The sequence below is a fragment of the Oncorhynchus keta genome, chromosome 21 (assembly GCF_023373465.1).
Source record: "Oncorhynchus keta strain PuntledgeMale-10-30-2019 chromosome 21, Oket_V2, whole genome shotgun sequence".
Taxonomy (NCBI): domain Eukaryota; kingdom Metazoa; phylum Chordata; class Actinopteri; order Salmoniformes; family Salmonidae; genus Oncorhynchus; species Oncorhynchus keta.
Window position 1 is genome coordinate 21516326 of NC_068441.1, and position 21455 is coordinate 21537780.

The window sequence follows — 21455 nt, forward strand, 5'->3', positions numbered from 1 at the left end:
TCGCCACCGGACCCCGGCTCTCCGGTATCGTCTTGGGCAGAAGGTATGGCTGTCCACCCAGAATTTGCCCCTCCGGGTGGAATCCCACAATCTATACCCTCGGTTTATTGGCCCGTTTCCCATCTCCAAAATCATTAGCCCCTCTGCTGTTCGTCTTCTGTTACCTTCATATACATCCTACCTTTCATATGTGCAGAGTTAAACCCATGTCTCACAGCCCTTTGTCTCCTGTTTACTTACACACTGTCTGCACCTGGGTCTTTCCTTCAAACCTGATAATATGGTTGAATCATCATCATACACTACTGGTCAAAAGTTTTAGAACACCTACTCATTCAAGGTTTTTTCTTTATTTTTTACTATTTTTTGCATTGTAGAATAATAGTGAAGACATTAACACTATGAAATAACACATATGGAATCATGAAGTAACCAAAAAAGTGTTAAACAAAGATTCTTCAAAGTAGCCACCCTCTGCCTTGATGACAGCTTTGCACACTCTTGGCATTCTCTCAACCAGCTTTATGAGGAATATATATTATATTTGTGATTTTTCAAAGTAGCCACCCTTTGCTGAAGGTACCAAAAAATACTGCAGATATTTTTGGTACCCTCTCCCAGATCTGTGCCTCGACACAGTCCTGTCTCGGACCTCTACGGACAATTCCTTCAACCTCATGGCTTGGTTTTTGCTCTGACATGCACTGTCAACTGTAGACCTTATATAAACAGGTGTGTCTTTCCAAATCATATCCAATCAACTGAATTTACCACAGGTGGACTCCAATCAAGTTGTAGAAAGATCTCAAGGATGATCAATGGAAACAGGATGCACCTGAGCTCAATTTTGAGTCTCAGAGCAAAGGGTCTGAATACTTATGTAAATAAGGTATTTCTGTTTATATATGTTTAATACATTTGCAAACGTTTCTAAAACCCTGTTTTTGCTTTGTGATTATGAGGTATTGTGTGTAGGTTGATGAGCGCAAAAAAAACAATTGAATCCTTTTTAGAATAAGACTGTAATGTAACGAAATGTGGAAAAAGTCAAGGTGTCTGAATACTTTCCGAATTCATTGTAGCTCTGAATCCATGATATGGCAGAGGATGAAAAGTTTCCTTAACAACAGGTTATGGACAATAATATAAAAGGCTGCACTGAAATCTAACAGTACAGAATAAGAATGAAACAAGAATGATATAGAAGAATTCTACATACAGGTCGGAAGTGGATGCACTCCATGGAATTATTTTGTTAAGCTTCTTTTGTTTTACTTTCTAATCAAGTTAGAAGAATACCTCATTGAAGCCATACTTACTGTAGAAGTATTCATCCAGTAGTTTGTGCTTTTTAATAACATCCTGAGAATGAAGCTATTCATTAATACGTACATTTGACAGAAATCAATTGTCAATACACAGTGCACTAATTACAAACCAAAACAGATGAACCGAAAACCAGTATTGCATGTAATCACGAGTATAACATATATTTTTTAAATGGGGATTTTAAAAAGAGCAACAGATCTTAAATAGGATTAAAGAACATACATCATTTGATATATACTTTAAACCAGACATGACATGATTAACCTTCTCACACCTATATAATTCCTATTGCCATAGCAATCCATAGGCAACCCATTCAAATATGTAGGTTTCAGTGGAGGCTGCTGATGGGAGGATGGATCATAATAATGGCTGGAATGGAGTAAATGGAATGGTATCATGGTTGTGTTTGATACCAATACATTCTGTCCATTCCAGCCATTCCAGTCCTCCCCTCAGCGGCCTCCATCAGTGGGTATAGTCAACTCCTGATGATTGCACACTCTGTTTCAGTAGTGCAGTTAATTCATATACATTATTTTGACTTGCTCCAGATATATGCATGCTATGTCTGCATGCATGCTATATGCACACTCCAGTTAAGTGCATGTCTTCATGCTCTTCCAAGCGACTGCATACTGTACTGTACTGTATGTCCGGAGTTGGCTAACTTAGGTCTTAGAGATGGGTGTACACTAACATGTCACTTGCATCTACAGTAGGGAATATCAAACTGTTGACAAACTGCACACATTTCATACACAACAAATAAACAGTATTTATCTCAGTAACAATACAAAATGTATTACCTTGCTCTAGTCTTTACTCCCTGTTAAGATCACATCTATATGTCCAGTTAAAAACATTTAAGGCAAGGCAAGCAGTAAATCTACAACAATAGATGCAAAAGTAAAAAAAATATTGAATACTTTGAGAATCTCTATAGGGAGATCACACACAGTGAAGAGGAATCTTTACATTACTAAAACTCTTCTGAATAACTTATTTACAGAGAAAGCCAGCTCCTCGTGTGTGTAGAACCGGGATGTGCAACTGGCTACCTTTTTTTTTTAGAATACACAAGGCGCAATTTCGAAATGTGGTTGTGCCCACGTGGGTACGCAGACCCGCGAGTAACTACAGCCCCTCATGATGAGTTCAGATTTTTAGTGGGCCTACGCCCATCAAAGTTGGCCATCCCTGGTGTAGAATATTTTGTACGATGTGAGTCAGTATGGTGATAATTGGGATCTATTCTCTGTGTGTGTAGCCTGTGTGATATCAGTTCTCTCACTGTGTGTTGGAGTTGAGTGTGCATAGACAACCCAGGAGAGGGCACTGTTCTGTGTTTGTGGCATTATTTCCCCATCCTTTCTTTTCCTCTGTAGATCTTAGGAAACATATTGCACTTGTCCCAGACCAGCAGCCATTATGAAAGCACTGTAACCACTGATTTTGAATAGAATGTTCTAGAATTCAGAATCTTCTTGTGGTCATCCTGCTGTCAATCATCCTGTAAGGCTCATGTCCTCTAGCCTACAGACACTCCTCTTTCACATACAGGATCTCATGGGCTGAACTAGGGACCTTAAAGACAGTTAGACAGAGACAGATAGTAAATGGCGAGTGTGTGTGTGTGTGTGTGTGTGTGTGTGTGTGTGTGTGTGTGTGTGTGTGTGTGTGTGTGTGTGTGTGTGTGTGTGTGTGTGTGTGTGTGTGTGTGTGTGTGTGTGTGTGTGTGTGTGTGTGTGTGTGTGTGTGTGTGTGTGTGTGTGTGTGTGTGTGTGTGTGTGTGTGTGTGTGTGTGTGTGTGTGACAACAAGCACAGCAATATTCCAGCACCTGGTTGACTCCTCCCACCACCAGCAAGCGGTCCCTGATGACGATGGACGAGGCAGAGCATCGCGCCATTGCCATGGGAGCCAGTCTCTCCCACTTCCTCTTCTGAGGGTGGAAGGCTTCCACCGTGTCCAGAACTGAAGGCTGGTGACCTGGGGACCACGCACGGTCATCATACGGTGTTCATACAGTCAATATACAGTGCATTCGATAGTACATTATTCAGACCCCTTGATTTTTTCCACATTTGCCACGTTACAGCCTAATTCTAAAATTGATAAAAAAAATAAAAATCTCCAATCTACACTCAATACCCCATAATGACAAAGCAAAAACCTTTTTTGACTATATTCTACATTGTATAATAATAGTGAAGACATCAAAACTATTAAATAACACATATGGAATCATGTAGTAACCAAAAAAGTGTTAAACAGATCAAAATATTATTTATATTTGAGATTCTTCAAAGTAGCCACCCTTTGCCTTGATGACAGCTTTGCACACTCTTGGCATTCTCTCAACCATCTTCATGAGGTAGTTACTTGGAATGCAATTCCATTAACAGGTGTATCTTGTTAAAAGTTCATTTGTGGAATTTCTTTCCTTAATGCATTTGAGCCAATCAGTTGTGTTGTGACAAGGTAGGGGTGGTATACAGAAGATATTTGGTAAAAGACCAAGTCCATTTATGACAATAACAGCTCAAACAAGCAAATAGAAACAACAGTCCATCATGACTTTAAGACATGAAGGACAGGCAATTTGGAACATTTCAAGAACTTTGAAAGGTTCTTCAAGTGCAGTAACAAAAACCATCAAGCGTTATGATGAAACTGGCTCTCATGAGGACTGCCACAGGAAAGGAAGACCCAGAGTTACGTACCTCTGCTGCAGAGGATAAGTTCATTAGAGTTAACTGCACCTCAGATTGCAGCCTAAATAAATGCTTCACAAAGTTCAAGTAACAGACAAATCTCAACATCAACTTTTCAGAGGAGACTACATGAATCAGGCCTTCGTGGACTAATTGCTGCAAAGAAACCACTACCAAAGGACACCAATAATAAGAAAATACTTGCTTGGGCCAAGAAACACGAGCAATGGACATTAGACCGGTGGAAATCTGTCCTTTGGTCTGATAAGTCCAAATTGGAGATGTTTGGTTCCAACCACCGTGTCTTTGTGAGACGCAGAGTTGGTGAACGGATGATCTCCACATGTCTGGTTCCCACCGTCAAGCATGGAGGAGGAGATGGTGTGGGGGTGCTTAGCTGGGGACACTGTCAGTGATTTATTTAGAATTCAAGGCACACTTAACCAGCATGGCTACCACAGCATTCTGCTGCGAGATGCAATCCCATCTGGTTTGCGCTTAGTGGGACAATCATTTGTTCAACACGACAATGACACAAAACACACCTCCAGGCTGTGTAAGGGCTATTTGACCAAGAAAAAGAGTGATGGAGTGCTGCATCAGATGACCTGGCCTCCACATTCACCCAACTTCAACCCAATTGAGATGGTTTGGAATGAGTTGACCGCAAAGTGAAGGAAAAATAGCCAACAAGTGCTCAGCATATGTGGGAACTCCTTCAATACTTTTGGGAAAGCATTCCTCATGAAGCTGGTTGAGAGAATGCCAAGAGTGTGCAAAGCTGACATCAAGGCGAAGGGTGGCTACTTTGAAGAATCTTTGTTTAACACCTTTTTGGTTACTACATGATTCCATGTGTTATTTCATAGTTTGGATGTCTTCACTATTATTCTACAATGCAGAAAAAGTCAGTGTGTCCAAACTTTTGACTGGTACTGTAAGTATTCAGACCCTTTACTCAGCACTTTGGCAGCGATTACAGCCTAGAGTCTTCTTGGGTATGACTTTACATGATTCGCACAACTGTATCTGGGGAGTTTCTCCCATTCTTCTCTGCAGATCCTCACAAGCTCTGTCAGGTTGGATGGGAAGCGTCGCTGCAGAGGCATTTTCAGGTCTCTCTAGAGATGTTCAATCGGGTTCAAGTCCGGGCTCTAGCTTGGCCACTCAAGGACATTCAGAGACTTGTCCTGAAGCCACTCTTGCGTTGTCTTGGCTGTGTGCTCAGGGTCTTTGTCCAGTTGGAAAGTGAACCTTCGCCCCAGTCTGAGGTCCTGAGTGCTCTGGAGCAGGTTTTCATCAAGGATCTCTCTGTACTTTGCTCCGTTCATCTTTCCCTCGGTCCTGACTAGTCTCCCAGTCTCTGTCACTGAAAAACACCCCCACAGCACAATGCTGCCACCACAATGCTTCACCGTGAAGATGGTGCCAGGTTTCCTCCAAGCGTGACGTTTGGCATTCAGACCAAAGAGTTCAATCTTGGTTTCATCAGACCAGATAATCTTGTTTCTCATGTTCTGAGAGTCCTGTCAAGCGGGCTGTCATTTACTGAGGAGTGTCTTCTGTCTTCTGTCTGGCTCTCTACCATAAAGGCCTGTTTGATGGAGTGCTGCAGAGATGGTTGTCCTTCTGAAAGGTTCTCCTATCTCTGCAGAGGAACTCTAGAGTTCTGTCAGAGTGACCATCGGGTTCTTGCTCAAATCATGTCCAAACCTCTCTGACCTTTTTTGGTACCCTTCCCCAGATCTGTGCCTCGACACAATCCTGTCTCGGAGCTCTATGGACAATCCCCTCGACCTCATGGCTTGGTTTTTGCTCTGACATGCACTGTCAACTGTGGGACTTTATTTAGACCGGTGTGTGCCTTACCAAATCATGTCCAATCATTTTACCACAGGTGGACTCCAATCAAGTTGTAGAAACATCTCAAGGATGATCAATGGAAACAAGATGCACCTAAGCTCAATTTTCGAGTCTCATAGCAAAGGGTCTGAATACTTATGTAAATAAGGTATTTCTGTTATTTTGTTTTTATAAAATAGCAAAAGTTTCTAAAAAACTGTTTGACTTTGTTAACATGGGGTATTGTGTGTAGATTGATGAGTATTTTTTAAATTTTATTTCATCCATTTTACAATGAGGTTGTAGCGTAACAAAATGTGGAAAAAGTCAAGGGGTCTGAATACTCTCTGAATGCACTGTATGGTCATCACACATTGTCATGACCAACTAACGTTCAACAAAAACACACATATATGAGCACATATAGACACACATTCACACTCCCTCACCGAGTCCTCCTGCTACGACCATCCTGCCACTGAGGAAAGATGAGGCAAAGTCAGCCCTCTTAGTCTTCATGGCCACCGTGTCTTCTGACTTCAACCACAACCCTGGAGGGAGACAGGAGAGGACGATGTCAGAGTGTGTGTGTGTGAGTGCAAGTGTAAACCACATTTTAATGAGGGTGGGGGAGGCAGGGAAGTGTGTATACAATCAACATTGACCACTGCATAAAACTCCAGCAAGGTGACAATTTTATTTTTTCCATTTGTTTTTTTAATTCTGCAAGTTACAATTTGGTGTGTGCCTGAATGCTGGTGGCACCACAACTCAATAAGAAATACAGTGTGCACCTTGAATACAAATGTCCACATACACACCAAGCTACCAGGTCATGGCCCCAGATATTGGAAATAAGAAAATAGGGTACATTTCCTGTAAAACCATCCAATCTGAACACTTCAATTGCAAAGGAGAAAAACAATTTATTTTCCTCCAGCAGTCTGGCAGGGGATGACTATTACAGTAAATTGGCATATTATTTACAGTTCTACTTAGGCAAACATTTGTGCTGCTAAAGACAGTGAAACTATTTCAGAGAAACAGCGACTAGGGAGATTTTTTTCTTTTTCAAAGACTCTTTTAAAGCTTTTATGTTGTCTGTAAGAAACCCAAGCCTGCGTGAGTTTAGTGTCTCTGACTTCACAATCAGCTCCACAGAGAGAGAGGAAGAGAAATACAGAGGGAGAAAGAGAGGGAGACACAGAGACGAAAACATAACCAGAGCAGATAAAAGCACTTTGTTAATGAACTGTTGCCAATCCAGCCCATATTTGAGCTTGAAAGGGAATAAGGCAGAGCACAGCTGGCGACGGGCACACTGCTCTGAGACTCACTGCCAGGGCCTTTGTTGTTGAAGTGTTGGCTGGCTGGCACTCTCAGGGGCTTCCTCCAAGTAACTTTTTAAAACATATCATATTCAGCACTAAGTTCCCTTTTTCCTTCAGATTCAGAGGGAGGGGCACACACTAACACACTAGCGGGAAGAACGGTTCAGAGAGTTTAGTTGCTCTACTACAGATAGCTGAACTAGAAGGGACTGGAGATATTGCAGTTGTGTAGTTAATGTATGTGCTGGGCTGTGTGTGAGTGTATCTTGTATACAGAGAGTGTGCATTAGTGTGATGTATTTTCTACAGTTTTGTAGAGGCTTTGGTAGTTAGTGGTTTTCCATTGAACAGATCATGATGAGCTACAGTCAGACATGGAGAACCCAATTCTGGATACTAGATCATTCGCTGCTCTAATTTGTTATGAGTTATGTCATATTACACAATGTCTGTCTTTGTATATTGGAGTCATTTTAATATTCTACTTTTACCAATGTAATCTACACTCAGTGGCCAGTTTATTATTAGGTACAACCATCTAGTATCGGGTCTGACCCCCCTTTGTCTCCAGAACAGCCCAAATTCTCTGGGGCAAGAAAACTCAATTGGAATCAAGGTACTTAATGTGTGCCAGGAAAACATTCCATACACCATTACACCACCACCAGCCTGTGCCGTTGACACAAGGCAGGATGGGGCCATGGACTCATGCTGCTTATGCCAAATCCTGACTCTGCCATCAGCATGGCGCAACAGGAACGGGGATTCAATGGACCAGGGAATGTTTTTCCACTCCTCAACAGGAGTGGAACCTGGTATGGTCTGCAATAGCCCATCCGTGACAAGGACTGGCGAGTTGTGCGTTTTGAGATGCCGTTCTGCACACCACTATTCTGCGCCGTTATTTGCCTGCCTGTTAGCTTGCACGATTCTTGCCATTTTCCTTCGACATCTCATTAACAAGCTGTTTTCTCCCACAGGACTTCCTTGTTGTTGCTATTTTGCACACACATTTTCTGTCAACATTCTGTCAACATTCTGTCAAGACATTGAATTCTTGGTCAATCCAGAGCCATATATTCAGATGTCTAAATAAATGTCTCCTGGGCAAATCTAACAATGAGTGAGCTACAGAGTATAATATCCCAGTGTGAGAGTTGCAAACAGCATGACCATCTGTGGAGGAAAGCAGATAATAACACAATCTGTTTCTGAATCCTGTAATTTAAACACCTCCCTCCCTCCTCACTGTAGCTCATCTCCCATCTCATCTCCACTTAGATTAGATTGGGAGGGGGAGTAAATGGGCCTCATTGTTTATTGCTTACTGTGTGTGTGTGTGTGTGTGTGTGTGTGTGTGTGTGTGTGTGTGTGTGTGTGTGTGTGTGTGTGTGTGTGTGTGTGTGTGTGTGTGTGTGTGTGAGGAGGAAGGTAACGAGGAAGGTATTGTAAATGTCTATCTGATATCTCTGGAGTAAAACCCAGCCAGCCTGCCAGCTGGCCAGACAGACATTCTCACCGTGGTGTTAGATAAGTATTCAGACTCCCACTGCTTCTTTCATTTGGCTTCGACTGGTAACAATAGAAAAATGACTTATCAATTTTTTACCTGGGTATGGCTCTTTTCTCTTCCTGGTCTCTTTTCAATTTGACCATTTGATATTCATTTTCTGTGAGACGGAAGATAAGTCGTTTTTTGAGGTGTGTGTGTGTATGCAGCATGCACCTAGCTTTTATTTGGAGAGAAATATAACTTTATTGTGTACCTGGAGAGGAAATCAGTGCAATTAAATGCATATGTATGTGTTTTGTGTATGTGTTTTTTTTGTGCTTCTTACCCTGGTTAGTATCAAAGATGTTGACATTCTTGGTGAACTTGGAGCTCTGGTGGCCCCCTCCCTTCCTTAGCCCGCCCAGCAGACACAGCCTCCCCGAACTGTCCCAGAACACGCCACCGTACGAATGTTTACACGGCATGTTGGGTAGTGTACTCCAGGACCGTGTCTCTGAATCAAATACCTCAAAGACCTTCAACGTGCGCTTACACTGACGCCCACCTAAAACGAACACACACACACTTAGTATACACATTATACGTGCAAACTGTCAAACACGCACACAAGCATGAACAGACACCCAAACACGCACACATGCATGAACAGACACCCAAACACACACACAAGCATGAACAGACACCCAAACACGCACACATGCATGAACAGACACCCAAACACACACACAAGCATGAACAGACACCCAAACACACACACATGCATGAACAGACACCCAAACACACACACAAGCATGAACAGACACCCAAACACACACACAAGCATGAACAGACACCCAAACACACACACAAGCATGAACAGACACCCAAACACGCACACAAGCATGAACAGACACCCAAACACGCATACCCTTTCCTTACCTGCCACGTAGATCTTGTTGCCCAGTAGGTGTGCTGTAGCATCATATCGCGGTGTGGGCATAGGGGGCAGTAGTGCCCACACATTCTTCCTCAGGTCATACTGCTGTAGTATACTACGAGGGAGCAGGTCTGAACCCATACCACCCACTGCCAACGCACGCCCATCTACAGAGAAGGGTGAGAGAGAGAAAGGTGGAGGAGTGAGAGGTGAGAAACTAAGCCATTAACATGGATCTGGCCATGTACAGAATGCAAGTATATATGTCCTTGTGTCACCCGCCACCCTACATACCTTTCACAGCGACAGCCACCTCCCAGCCTACACACTTTTTACAACGACCACCCCCCACCTATACACCTTTCACAACGACAGCCACCCCCCCACCTACACACCTTTCACAGCGACAGCCACCTCCTACCCAACACACCTTTTACAGTGACGGCCACCCCCCCACCTATACACCTTTCACAACGACAGCCACCCCCCCACCTACACACCTTTCACAGCGACAGCCACCTCCTACCCAACACACCTTTCACAGCGACAGCCACCTCCTACCCAACACACCTTTTACAGCGACAGCCACCTCCTACCCAACACACCTTTTACAGTGACGGCCACCCCCATCAGTGCTTCTCTGAGGGCGCTCCTCTTCCTCCACCTCCCCTCCTCTGTGTTGTACACCTCCACAACCTTGAGAGGGCGCTGGTCCTCCCCCACACCACCCACCACCAGGATCTGCTTGCCCAGCACCGCCACTGCCGCACCCACCCGAGGGGTGGGCATGGGGGGCAAGCTTAACCACTGGTCCTCCTGAAAACAACAAAAAAGTGTAATTAATTACATGGTCGATTAGTCCTGTGTAAATGTTTGAACCGATGCGTTCTGTGTTTAATCCTGTGTGCGTTGTGTGTTTGTGTGCGTGTGGGTCGTGTGTTTGTGTGTGTGTGGGTTGTGTGTTTGTGTGTGTGTGTGTGTGCGTGCAGGTGTGTATGCTCCAACCTACCTCTGGAGAGTAGAGTTCCAGGGCTGGGGAGGGCCTCCCTGCAGCATCACAGCCCCCCAGCATGTACATCTGCCCCCCCACCTCCGCCAGGGAGTGGTAGACACGCCCGCTTGGCAGCCGAGCCAGGCTCTGCCAGTGGAACTCCAAGGCCGAGGGCACAGACATCTATATCTCGGACCAGGGAGGGGAAGGGTTGCTGGGGGAGAGGTGAGGGAGAGGTGGGTCCAGGGAACCAGAGATGGAGATGGACAGGGTTAGCACCCCTGGGTATAGTGCCGTGTCAACGGGAAGAGTCGAGAGAGTGGTGTTGTCAGGAGATCCAAAGAACTAGGTGGAGGACCAGAGATAGTGGATGGAGCAAGGTCAGCAAAGCCCAAACGGAGGCTCTTTCCCTGGAGTTGACCACCGGCTCGTACTAGGTCCTGGAGGAAATGAGAGGGAAGGATGATTGGTATGGAACAGGAAAGACAATGTAATATAATCCAATAGAAGAGTACTTATCTAAGTTCCCACTGACCCACTGGTCATTTAGCAGATGCTTCTAATCAAAGCAACCTACAGCTATTTACTATTGAATAGATTGGATGTTCTGTTGTGGCCTTTGGCTGTGTGTGTGTGTGTGTGTGTGTGTGTGTGTGTGTGTGTGTGTGTGTGTGTGTGTGTGTGTGTGTGTCATGGCCCTCTTTAGCTGTGTACACAATCAGGATGAATTGGGCTTTACAAGCAGAGGAAAACATCCATCAGTAACCAGGCAACCAGCCCCCCCCCCCCTCTTCCTCCTCTCTCTCCGTGTCTAGTTATTGCCTGTAACCTATTTCTTCTACCCACACAGACAGTGTGACTGAGCAGCAGCAGCCGCATGGTGGATCAGCTCAGTGTTCTCTCATAGTCCGAGAGCATCTGGTCGTCACAGTGGTGGCACAGAACTACTCGTTTCTTCTAAGTGGAGATTTTTTATTTTCTCCCTCACTCACCTGTCCATCTCCTCATTTGAATTCCATGCTGTCACTGTCACTCGTTCCCTGGAGACCAACCTCTTGACATCTGCCTTCAAGTAATTTCTTTCCAACTCTGTTTCCCCTTCTTGCCTCTTTTGACCTCACCCTTTGCCAGTCCCCTCCCACATACAAGGCTGGCAATATGCTTGACCTCATCTTTACAAGATGCTGTTCGCCTACTAATCTCACTGCAACCCCCTCCACGTCTCTGATCACTATTTTCCTTTTCTGTCCAACCCTAGCCACTCAGCCCCTACCCAGATGGTCATGCACCATGTCGCAATATTCACTCTCTCTCTCCCACTACTTTCTCCTCATTTATCCTATCAACTCTCCCTTCTGCTAAACCCTTCTCCCTCCTCTCTCCTGATTCTGCCTCTTCAACCCTACTCTCATCACTTCCCGCATCCTATGACTCGCACTGTCCCCTTTCCTCCTACCCGTCTTGGCCCTCCCCTCCTGAAACATTGTCTGAGTGGCTCACTGCTTCCAGAACAGGGTTGCGGGCAGCTGAGTGAAAATGGAGGGAAACTACATTTCCAGAGGACCTATCAACCTTCCACTCCCTCCTCTCTACCTTCTGTTGCTCTGTATGCGCTTTGTATTACTCTAAATTATAACCTTCTAACCCGAGAAAACTCTTTTCCACCTTCTCCTCCCTCCTTCATCCTCCGCCCCTCCCTTTCCCTCCTCCCTCTCTGCGGACGACTTTGTCAACCTCTTTGAAAAGAAGTTTAACGACATCTGCTCCTCATTCACTCAGCCTATTGAATCCACTGTTCACTCTCACACAGAACTACCCTGCGCCTTGACCTCTTTCTCCCCTCTCTCTCCAGATGAAATCTTGCGACTAGCGAGGTCCGTCCACCCGAGAACCTGCCCACTTGACCCCATCACCTCTTCCCTTCCCTGGAGACTTTCTCCCATTCCTCACTTTCCTCACTTACCTTATCCCTGACGACTGGCAGTCATTCCCCTTTAAAAAACAACAACACTCTGACTCAAACTACAGACCGGTATTCCTTCTTTCTTTTCAAAACACTTGAGCATGCTGTCTTTGATCATCTCTCTCGCTACCCTAACCAGGCTTCAGGACGGGTCACTCAACCCAGACTGCTCTTCTCTGTGTCAATGAGACTCTCCTCACTGCCAAAGTTGACTCTCTCTCAACTGTTCTCATCCTCCTAGATCTATCCGCTGCCTTTGACACTGTGAACCATCCAATCCTCCTCTCCACCCTCTCAGGGCTGGGTGTCTCAGGTTCTGCACACTCTTGGATTGCATTCTACCTGGCAGGCCGCTCCTACCAGGTGTAGTGGAGAGGATCAACTCCACAGTGTCCCCCTCCCAGAGTTAAAAAAGCCTTGGCATGACCCTGGCCAACATGTGCTCTGCAAACATCAAAGCAGTGACTCGGTCCTGCATGTTCATGCTCTACAACATTCGTAGGTTATGACCATACCTCACAGAGGAAGGGCCACAGACATCCCCGGCCTGGACAACTGCAACTCTAGCACCACTTTCTGCCAACTCTGGTCACTTGGCCCTTCTACACCTAAACCTAGAACAGCAGAGTCCCTGCCCATCTTCTGAAAACATCTGAAACCCTTGCTTTTCAAAGAGTATCTTAAATAAGAGCATCTGCTACAGTAAATGACTACAAAGTCAAATGTAATTTACGTAAGTGTCCACATCTAAAACCCTGGTAGCCACAGGATCACTTACAAAATATCTATTTCTACTGAGCATTGACAACCCATTAACACCCCCACACATCACACAGAGTGTGGGTGGGTAATATAAAACATGGATATCATTAGGTTTCATTGACAAAAAGCCTTTAGTAGACAAAGTGCTTGGGTCCACATCACTCAAACATAATTGGCTTATTTCAGTATGTATTTTTTCCTGCGAGGTAACTTGTGTGAGTTTGGCACATTGAACAATGGATGTTTAGTTAGTCAATCTCTCAATCAATCAAATGTATTTATAAAGCCCTTTTTACATCAGCCGATGTCACAAAGTGCTATACAGAAACCCAGCCTAAAACACCAAACAACAAGCAATGCAGCTGTAGAAGCACGGTGGCTAGCAAAAACATAATAGAAAGACCAGAACCTAGGAAGAAACCTGGAGAGGAACCAGGCTCTGAGGGGTGGACAATCCTCATCTGGCTGTGCCAGGTTGAGATTATAACAGTATATGGCCAAGATGTTCAAACGTTCTTAGATGACCAGCAGGGTCAAATAATAATAATCACAGTGGTTGTAGAGGGTGCAACAGGTCAGCACCTCAGGAGTAAATGTCAGTTGGCTTTTCATAGCCAAGCATTCAGAGTTTGAGACAGCAGGTGCAGTAGAGAGACAGAGTCGAAAACAGCAGGTCCGGGACCAAGGTAGCACGTCCGGTGAACAGGTCAAGGTTCCATAGCCGCAGGCAGAACAGTTGAAACTGCAGCAGCACGACCAGGTAGACTGGGGACAGGCCAGGTAGTCCTGAGGCATGGTCCTAGATAAGACAGGAGAATTACACCAGCTATAACAGACTGACCCTAGCCCCCCGACACAAACTATTTCAGCATAGATACTGGAGGCTGAGACACGAGGGGTCGGGAGACACCGTGACCCTGACCGACGATACCCCAGACAGGGCCAACCAGGCAAGATATAACCCCTCCCACCTTGCCAAAGCACAGCCCCAACACCACTAAAAGGATATCCGCAAACCACCAACTTACTACTCTGAGACAAGGCTGATTATAGGACCTATTGAAGAGATGAGTCTTCAATAAAGACTTCAAGGTTGAGACCAAGTCTGCGTCTCTCACATGGATTGGCAGACCATTCCATAAAAATGGAGCTCTACAAGAGAAAGCCCTGCATCCGGCTGTTTGCTTAGAAATTCTATGGACAATAAGGAGGCCTGCGTCTTGTGACCGTAGCGTACGTGTAGGTATGTACAGCAGGACTAAATCGGAGAGATAGGTAGGAGCAACACCATGTCATGCTTTACAGGTTAGCAGTAAAACCTAGCCTTAACAGGAAGCCAGTGTAGAGAGGCTAGCACTGGAGAAATGTGATCACATTTTTTGGTTCTAGTCAAGATTCTAGAAGCCGTGTTTAGCACTAACTGAAGTTTATTTAGGGCTTTATCCGGGTAGCCGGAAAGTAGAGCCCTCCAGTAGTCTAATCTAGAAATGACAAAAGCATGGATTAGCTTTTCTGCAATGTTACGGAAATGGAAAACGCTGTCCTTGAAATATTCTTGATATGTTTGTCAAAAGAGAGGTCAGAACAAAGTAATGCTGAGGTCCTTCACAGTTTTATTTGAGACGACTGTACAACCATAAAGATGAATTGTCAGATCCAACAGAAGATCTCTTTGTTTCTTGGGGCCTAGAACTAGCATCAGATATACTCTCTCTCTCTCTCTCTCTCTCTCTCTCTCTCTCTCTCTCTCTCTCTCTCTCTCTCCATAGACAAATAAAAGGAAGGATGCATGCATGCATAAAGAGAATAAAGAAAGATAGACGCTTCTTTTAGAAAAAAATAATTCTCCACTGTGTAACTTTTGAGGACAGGAGTGGGTTACTATAGAAACAGTGACATGTTTTGGAGTTGCGAGGCCAGGGTACAGATGGCCAGCCAGCCAGTATATTTATTGGTTTGGTTTTAATAATGGATTAAAGAAGGAAAGCATAAGAGCAAATAAAAGCTGTGGTGTTGTTCTCCACTCTGACCCCGGCAGGCAGAGTCTTGTTAGTGAGACAGAATGGCTTTCTCCTGGTGTGCCTTGCAGAGCGTATTAATTGCAATCAGTAACCGATTTGCTTCGCCACATCTTTTTTTAAATGAACTGCTTAAACAGCTTGAGATCAACAGTAGTCCCACCAGCACCCAAAGGAAGTCATTTCACAATCAGCATGAGTCTCTTTTCATACTTTTAATTAGTTAGTTAGTCTCCTTCGATCCCTATATAGGCACGAGTCGACTGCCAACTTTAGTTATAATGTAATCCTCAGAAAAGCTATTAGTTAATGTTTCAAATACAAGGAGCTTGGTTTGATCGTGGTGATGGCACATTCCCAACGGTCTCCCTATTGTCTCTCCTCTCTCCCCCACTCCATCTGTCCCCTATCGCTCCCCTTTTTTACTCTCTCTCTCTCTCCCTACAGGGTGAAGCAAGGGATTGTTTAACGACTAACATTCAATTAGCCTGCAGGATTCAAATAGTGCTTTACTCCCCACACCTCAGAACCGCTGCAGTGTGAGCAGTGGAGTCAGAGCAAGGGGTGTGTGTGTGTGTGTGTGTGTGTGTGTGTGTGTGTGTGTGTGTGTGTGTGTGTGTGTGTGTGTGTGTGTGTGTGTGTGTGTGTGTGTGTGTGTGTGTGTGTGTGTGTGTGTGTGTGTGTGTGTGTGTGTGTGTGTGTGTGTGTGTGTGTGTGTGAGGTAGTAGTCAGGTTTATTTGTAACAGGTCTTAATCCTGCTCTAATAGCAGTGTTCATGCTGGGGTGGGCTGAAAGTGAACTGACACCCAGGAGAGCCACTCATTGCTAACACTATAAAACTGCTGGTCATTCAGTGTAAATACAGTCCAACACAGCTTTATTCCACTCATACAAGACTGTTCACAATAAGGTGGATGACTCATGCCAAACACATTTCAATAACAGTACTGGCCCCATTAGACAAACTCCCAGACAGAGACCAGAGGAGGATAGAATCAAACCTACGTTAAAACTGCTTATGTAGTACCTTTTCATACATTACTCCTCACAGCAGTTTTACCATAGTGATTTACCAACTTGAGGGCTTGCTATACTGCAGTATACTGCTCATGCTATTATTCGTTGTTTACACAGCTTTAATACAGTACATTTCAGGGAGGCAGTCTCTCACAGCGTCATACCACCCTGAAGGCTAACATTACTGCCTATTACAAGACCAAGAACAAGAAGAACATTCTCCCTACAGGCCCAAATATAGAAAATCTCATCGTTACTTCTCATCATTAAAAAAGTTGATTCGAAGAATTTCATACTCTGTTCTGATTGCATTCATTAGCATCAGCAATGCTCTCCCGCTTTCTGACAAACGAAATGGTGCCTGCCTTGTGCCTCGCTGTTGTTGTTGTCTATGAACATTGCAATAACAACAATATTGATGTTTGATTTAGTTTAAATGGCTCCGCTGTTGATAGGACGCAGTTCCCTTTCCTTCACAACATGTTGTACAGTATGAGTGTACCAATATCATCACACACAGTAACACATTAACTAACAGTGACAGATGTTGACTCTTAGCAACATCTTCTACATCTTAACAGACAAATGCATCTCTTGGAGCTGCTCTACTCCGAGCTTAGTGATTACCAACCCTGGTCCTGGAGATCTACAGGGTTGGGATAGATTGTTGGCAGAGTGGAGGCAGAGTTGGAGGAATAGTTGGCCAAGTAAGTATCCAATCTCTCTCTGTTAAAAGGCTAATGTCTGTCTCGCCCTCCTGGCATCGCTTGTGTGTGTGTGTGTTTGTATGCTGTCTGCATGTGAGTAAACAGCTGTTGTAAAAGCAGACCAATAGTTTCCATAGCAACCCAGCAGCGTACATACAGGCAGCACAAGCGGATGCAAGGTGGTGTGGCAGTTAAATCAAATTAAATCATCAAAAACATAGATAGGGAGACATTCTTTCGGCCAATTAACAGACTTACGGCCAATTCCATTGCAATCCACGAGGAGACTGCGTGGCAGGCTGACCACCTGTTACGCGAGTGCAGCATCAAATGGACCAGGTGGCTGCAAGGAGCTAAGGTAAGTTGCTAGCTAGCATTAAACTCATCTTATAAAAAAAAAATCAATCTAAACATAATTACTAGTTAACTACACATGGTTGATGATATTACTAGTTTAACTAGCTTGTCCTGCGTTGCATATAATCAATGCGGTGCCTGTTAATTTATCATCGAATCACAACATACTTCAACTTCGTCAAACTGGTGATGATTTAACAAAAGCGCATTCTCGAAAAGAGAACAATCGTTGCACCAATGTATCTAACCATAAACATCAATGCCTTTCTTAAAATCAATACACAAGTATATTTTTTAAAACCTGTATATTTAGTTAAAAGAAATTCAGGCAATATTAACTAGGGAAATTGTGTCACTTCTCTTGCGTTCTGTGCAACAGAGTCAGGGTATATGCAGCAGTTTGAGCCGCCTGGCTCGTTGCGAACTGTGTGAAGACCATTTCTTCCTAACAAAGACTATAATTCATTTGCCAGAATTTTACATAATTATGACATAACATTGAAGGTTGTGCAATGTAACAGCAATATGTTGACTTAAGGTTGCCACCCGTTCGATAAAATACGGAACGGTTCCGTATTTCACTGAAATAATAAACGTTTTGTTTTCGAAATAATAGTTTCTGGATTTTACCATATTCATTTTTTTATGATTATTATTGTTATTTCACATTTATTTAACCAGGTAGGACAGTTGAGAACAAGTTCTCATTTACAATTGCGACCTGGCCAAGATAAAGCAAAGCAGTTCGACACAAAACAAACATACAGTCAATAATACAGTATAAACAAGTCTATATACGATGTGAGCAAATGAGGTGAGATAAGGTGGGTAAAGGCAAAAAAAGGCCATGGTGGCAAAGTAAATACAATATAGCAAGTAAAACACTGGAATGGTAGATTTGCAGTGGAAGAATGTGCAAAGTAGAAATAAAAATAATGGGGTGCAAAGGAGCAAAATAAATAAATCAATAAAATAAATACAGTAGGGAAAGAGGTAGTGGTTTGGGCTAAATTGTAGGTGGGCTATGTACAGGTGCAGTAATCTGTGAGCTGCTCTGACAGTTGGTGCTTAAAGTTAGTGAGAGAGATAAGTGTTTCCAGTTTCAGAGATTAAAATTAATGATTGAAAATTAATGACCTAAGGCTCATATTTCTGTGTGTTTATTATATTATAATTAAGTCTATGATTTGATATTTGATAGAGCAGTCTGACGGTAGGCAGGAGCAGGCTCGTAAGCATTCATTCAAACTGCCCTTTCCTGCGTTTGCCAGCAGCTCTTAGCAATGCTTGAAGCACAGCACTGTTTAGGACTTCAAGCCTATCAACTCCCGAGATTAGGCTGGCAATACTATAGTGCCTATAAGAACATCCAATAGTCAAAGGCATATGAAATACAAATGGTATAGAGAGAAATTGTTATATAATTCCTATAATAACTACAACCTAAAACTTCTTACCTGGGAATATTGAAGACTCATATGTTCTCATGTTCTGAGGAAGGAACTTAAACGTTAGCGTTTTTACATGGCACATATTGTGCTTTTACTTTCTTCTCCTACACTGTGTTTTTGCATTATTTAAACCAAATTGAACATGTTTCATTGTTTATTTGAGATTAGATTTTATATATGTATTATATTAAGTTAAAATAGAAGTGTTCATTGTTCATTCAGTATTGTTGTAAGTGTCATTATTACACATATATATATATATAAAAATGGGAGATTACTCGTTATCGGCTTTTTTTGTCCTCCAATAACCGGTAACAGTATCAGCATTGAAAAATCATAATCGGCCGACCTCTAGAATAAAATGTATGCATGTAGGTATCAAGGCATAAAACAGAGGACACATACTTTAGGCATTCTGTTATGTAAGCCATTGGACGGTATACTCAATTGAGACATATTGCACATTACCCCCTGGGAACAAACACGCATACACACTTGGAGACACACGGATACTCAGTACACTGGCTGATGTGAAAGAGCCCCATTAGAATGACTTTATCCAACGTGGCAGCCTGGAGAAGGCATGAGTGCAGACAGGGAGAGCAGAAAGAAGGAAAGAGAGATGAGGAGAGTATTGAGGAGGAGTGGGATAAAGGAGAGAGTTTTGCCTAGGTAGAGAAAGAGAGAGATTATTGAGAGAGCAATAAAGAACAAGTAGAGTTATTGATGGTTGGGAAGCCTGGGACACAATCCCTAGGGTTTTATACTTAATTACTAGTGTGTGTGTGTGTGTATGTGTGTGTGTGAGAGAGAGAGAGAGAGAGAGAGAGAGAGAGAGAGAGAGAGAGAGAGAGAGAGAGAGAGAGAGAGAGAGAGAGAGAGAGAGAGAGAGAGAGAGAGAGAGAGAGAGAGAGAGAGAGAGAGAGAGAGAGAGAGAGAGAGAGAGAGAGAGAGAGAGAGAGAGAGAGAGAGAGAGAGAAACGAGAGCCTACAGGACCAGGTCTCCCTATTTAATTTCTGGCCTTGATCTTATATTTATTAATTTACCATAAATCCCATAGGGTAGCTCAATGCACAAGCCCACTGATCTATAGGGTTTTTATGATTGTAAGTAATCAATAAGCACTGAGAGGACAGGAGGAGGTGAGAAGGAGGAGATGAGACAAGAATAAAAGAGAGAAGGGGATTTCAGTCTATATTCAGGTCAGAGAGTGTCCCAGATCTCTCAGCCTTGCTCCTAGCTGTATAGCGTGCGATTGGGCTAGGGGTGAGACATTCAGACAGCATAACAAACAGATGACATTTCAGACAGAATAATTCATTATCTTCAGCATCATTCTCCTCATCACTACAAGTACAGTCATCATCATCTTTATCAACAACAACAACCACCACAACAACACCATCATCATCATCATCACAATCCTCATCATCATCTTACCACTTGTAAAAAATAACAAGTTAGAACATAAAAATAGATAATAGGTGTATCACCATGAATAATAGGCTTATAATCTACTGAATGTATTGCACACTTTTATCTGTTTTGTATTAAGGTGCATCATGAGGACCTGAAAGTCTTTTAATACTCACATCGTTCAAACGGATCTCATCCCCAGGGTAATTGAGCATAAGCGGAAGTGTATGGTGATTCCATAAGTATATCATGTCGGAAAGACGTAATGTCCGACTTGCAAACCTAGGCGGAAGATTCGGATCCCGAGTTTCACACTTGGGATAAACCAGAACCAACCAATAGGAAGCTCGTAAAAAAACTTACGTTCATTTTAACTCTGACGTCCCGAGTTTCCGACATGATCTGAACGCGGTATAAATTCAAACAGAAGATTTATGAACACGATCAATATTTGAGGCCTTGTATGATCAAATTGAATGACAATGTATCCAGTCAGCGCAATATACACTGAAGTATGTACAAAACAACGTTAAGGATGCTAATAACTTTGTTGTTTCTGTAGCCTACAATATCCATTCAACGTTGTTTTATTTACGCCGCAATTCGTCTGAATGACACAGGAAACCAAAAATAAATTACTGGTATACTGAAACAACTTTTGTGTGTAGAAGTAAGGCTATTATTAGGAATAGGAAGACCCCACATACAATAAGAGGCTGTAGAGATTCCGGCGACTGAGTTTTCGGAACACCGAGAGGTGCACCCACACTCCCCAGAGAAGTTGGTCACAAAGCGGACGCGGCGCACAAAACGATCGGCCGGTCACATTAAAAGCGACAATATTTATATGAATCCTTCTCAGTTACATTACGATCTTTACGTGGTCCAGGTGCTCCCATGCCTTCTATCCGTCGGCGTTTCCCCTGGCCAGGCTGAGAGATGGAGAGAGGTTTCAGTGCAATAAGCCACTCAAGTAGCCTAATAGACACACCCTCTCTCTTCTATCCTCGCTGTGAAACGGGCAGGCTCTTGTGGTACCGCACATTTTCAAACAAACCCAGCCACTTCCATCCATCGTCATTATGTGGGTCACACTTGAAGTATACATTTCTGCCTTCACCGTA

General features: G+C 43.5%; 1 protein-coding gene across 4 annotated transcripts; it reads right to left on the reverse strand.

The window, feature by feature from the left end:
* Positions 1-334: 334 nt before the first annotated feature.
* On the reverse strand, positions 335-21330 carry LOC118400252 (kelch domain-containing protein 8A). Of its 4 annotated transcripts, none has more exons than XM_052473487.1 (8): positions 21198-21330; positions 10657-11078; positions 10253-10463; positions 9650-9814; positions 9057-9275; positions 6337-6438; positions 3172-3320; positions 335-2916 (listed from the first exon to the last, which is right to left on the reverse strand). In XM_052473487.1, exons 2-8 carry the CDS (start codon positions 10819-10821, stop codon positions 2866-2868), a joined length of 1062 nt encoding a protein of 353 aa, XP_052329447.1. In that variant the 5' UTR covers positions 10822-11078; positions 21198-21330; the 3' UTR covers positions 335-2865. The 4 variants fall into 4 exon arrangements, with proteins under 4 accessions (XP_052329447.1, XP_052329444.1, XP_052329445.1 ...); XM_052473484.1 differs by having other exon boundaries at positions 21039-21310; XM_052473485.1 differs by lacking the exon at positions 21198-21330 and adding an exon at positions 20508-21026.
* Positions 21331-21455: the final 125 nt, after the last annotated feature.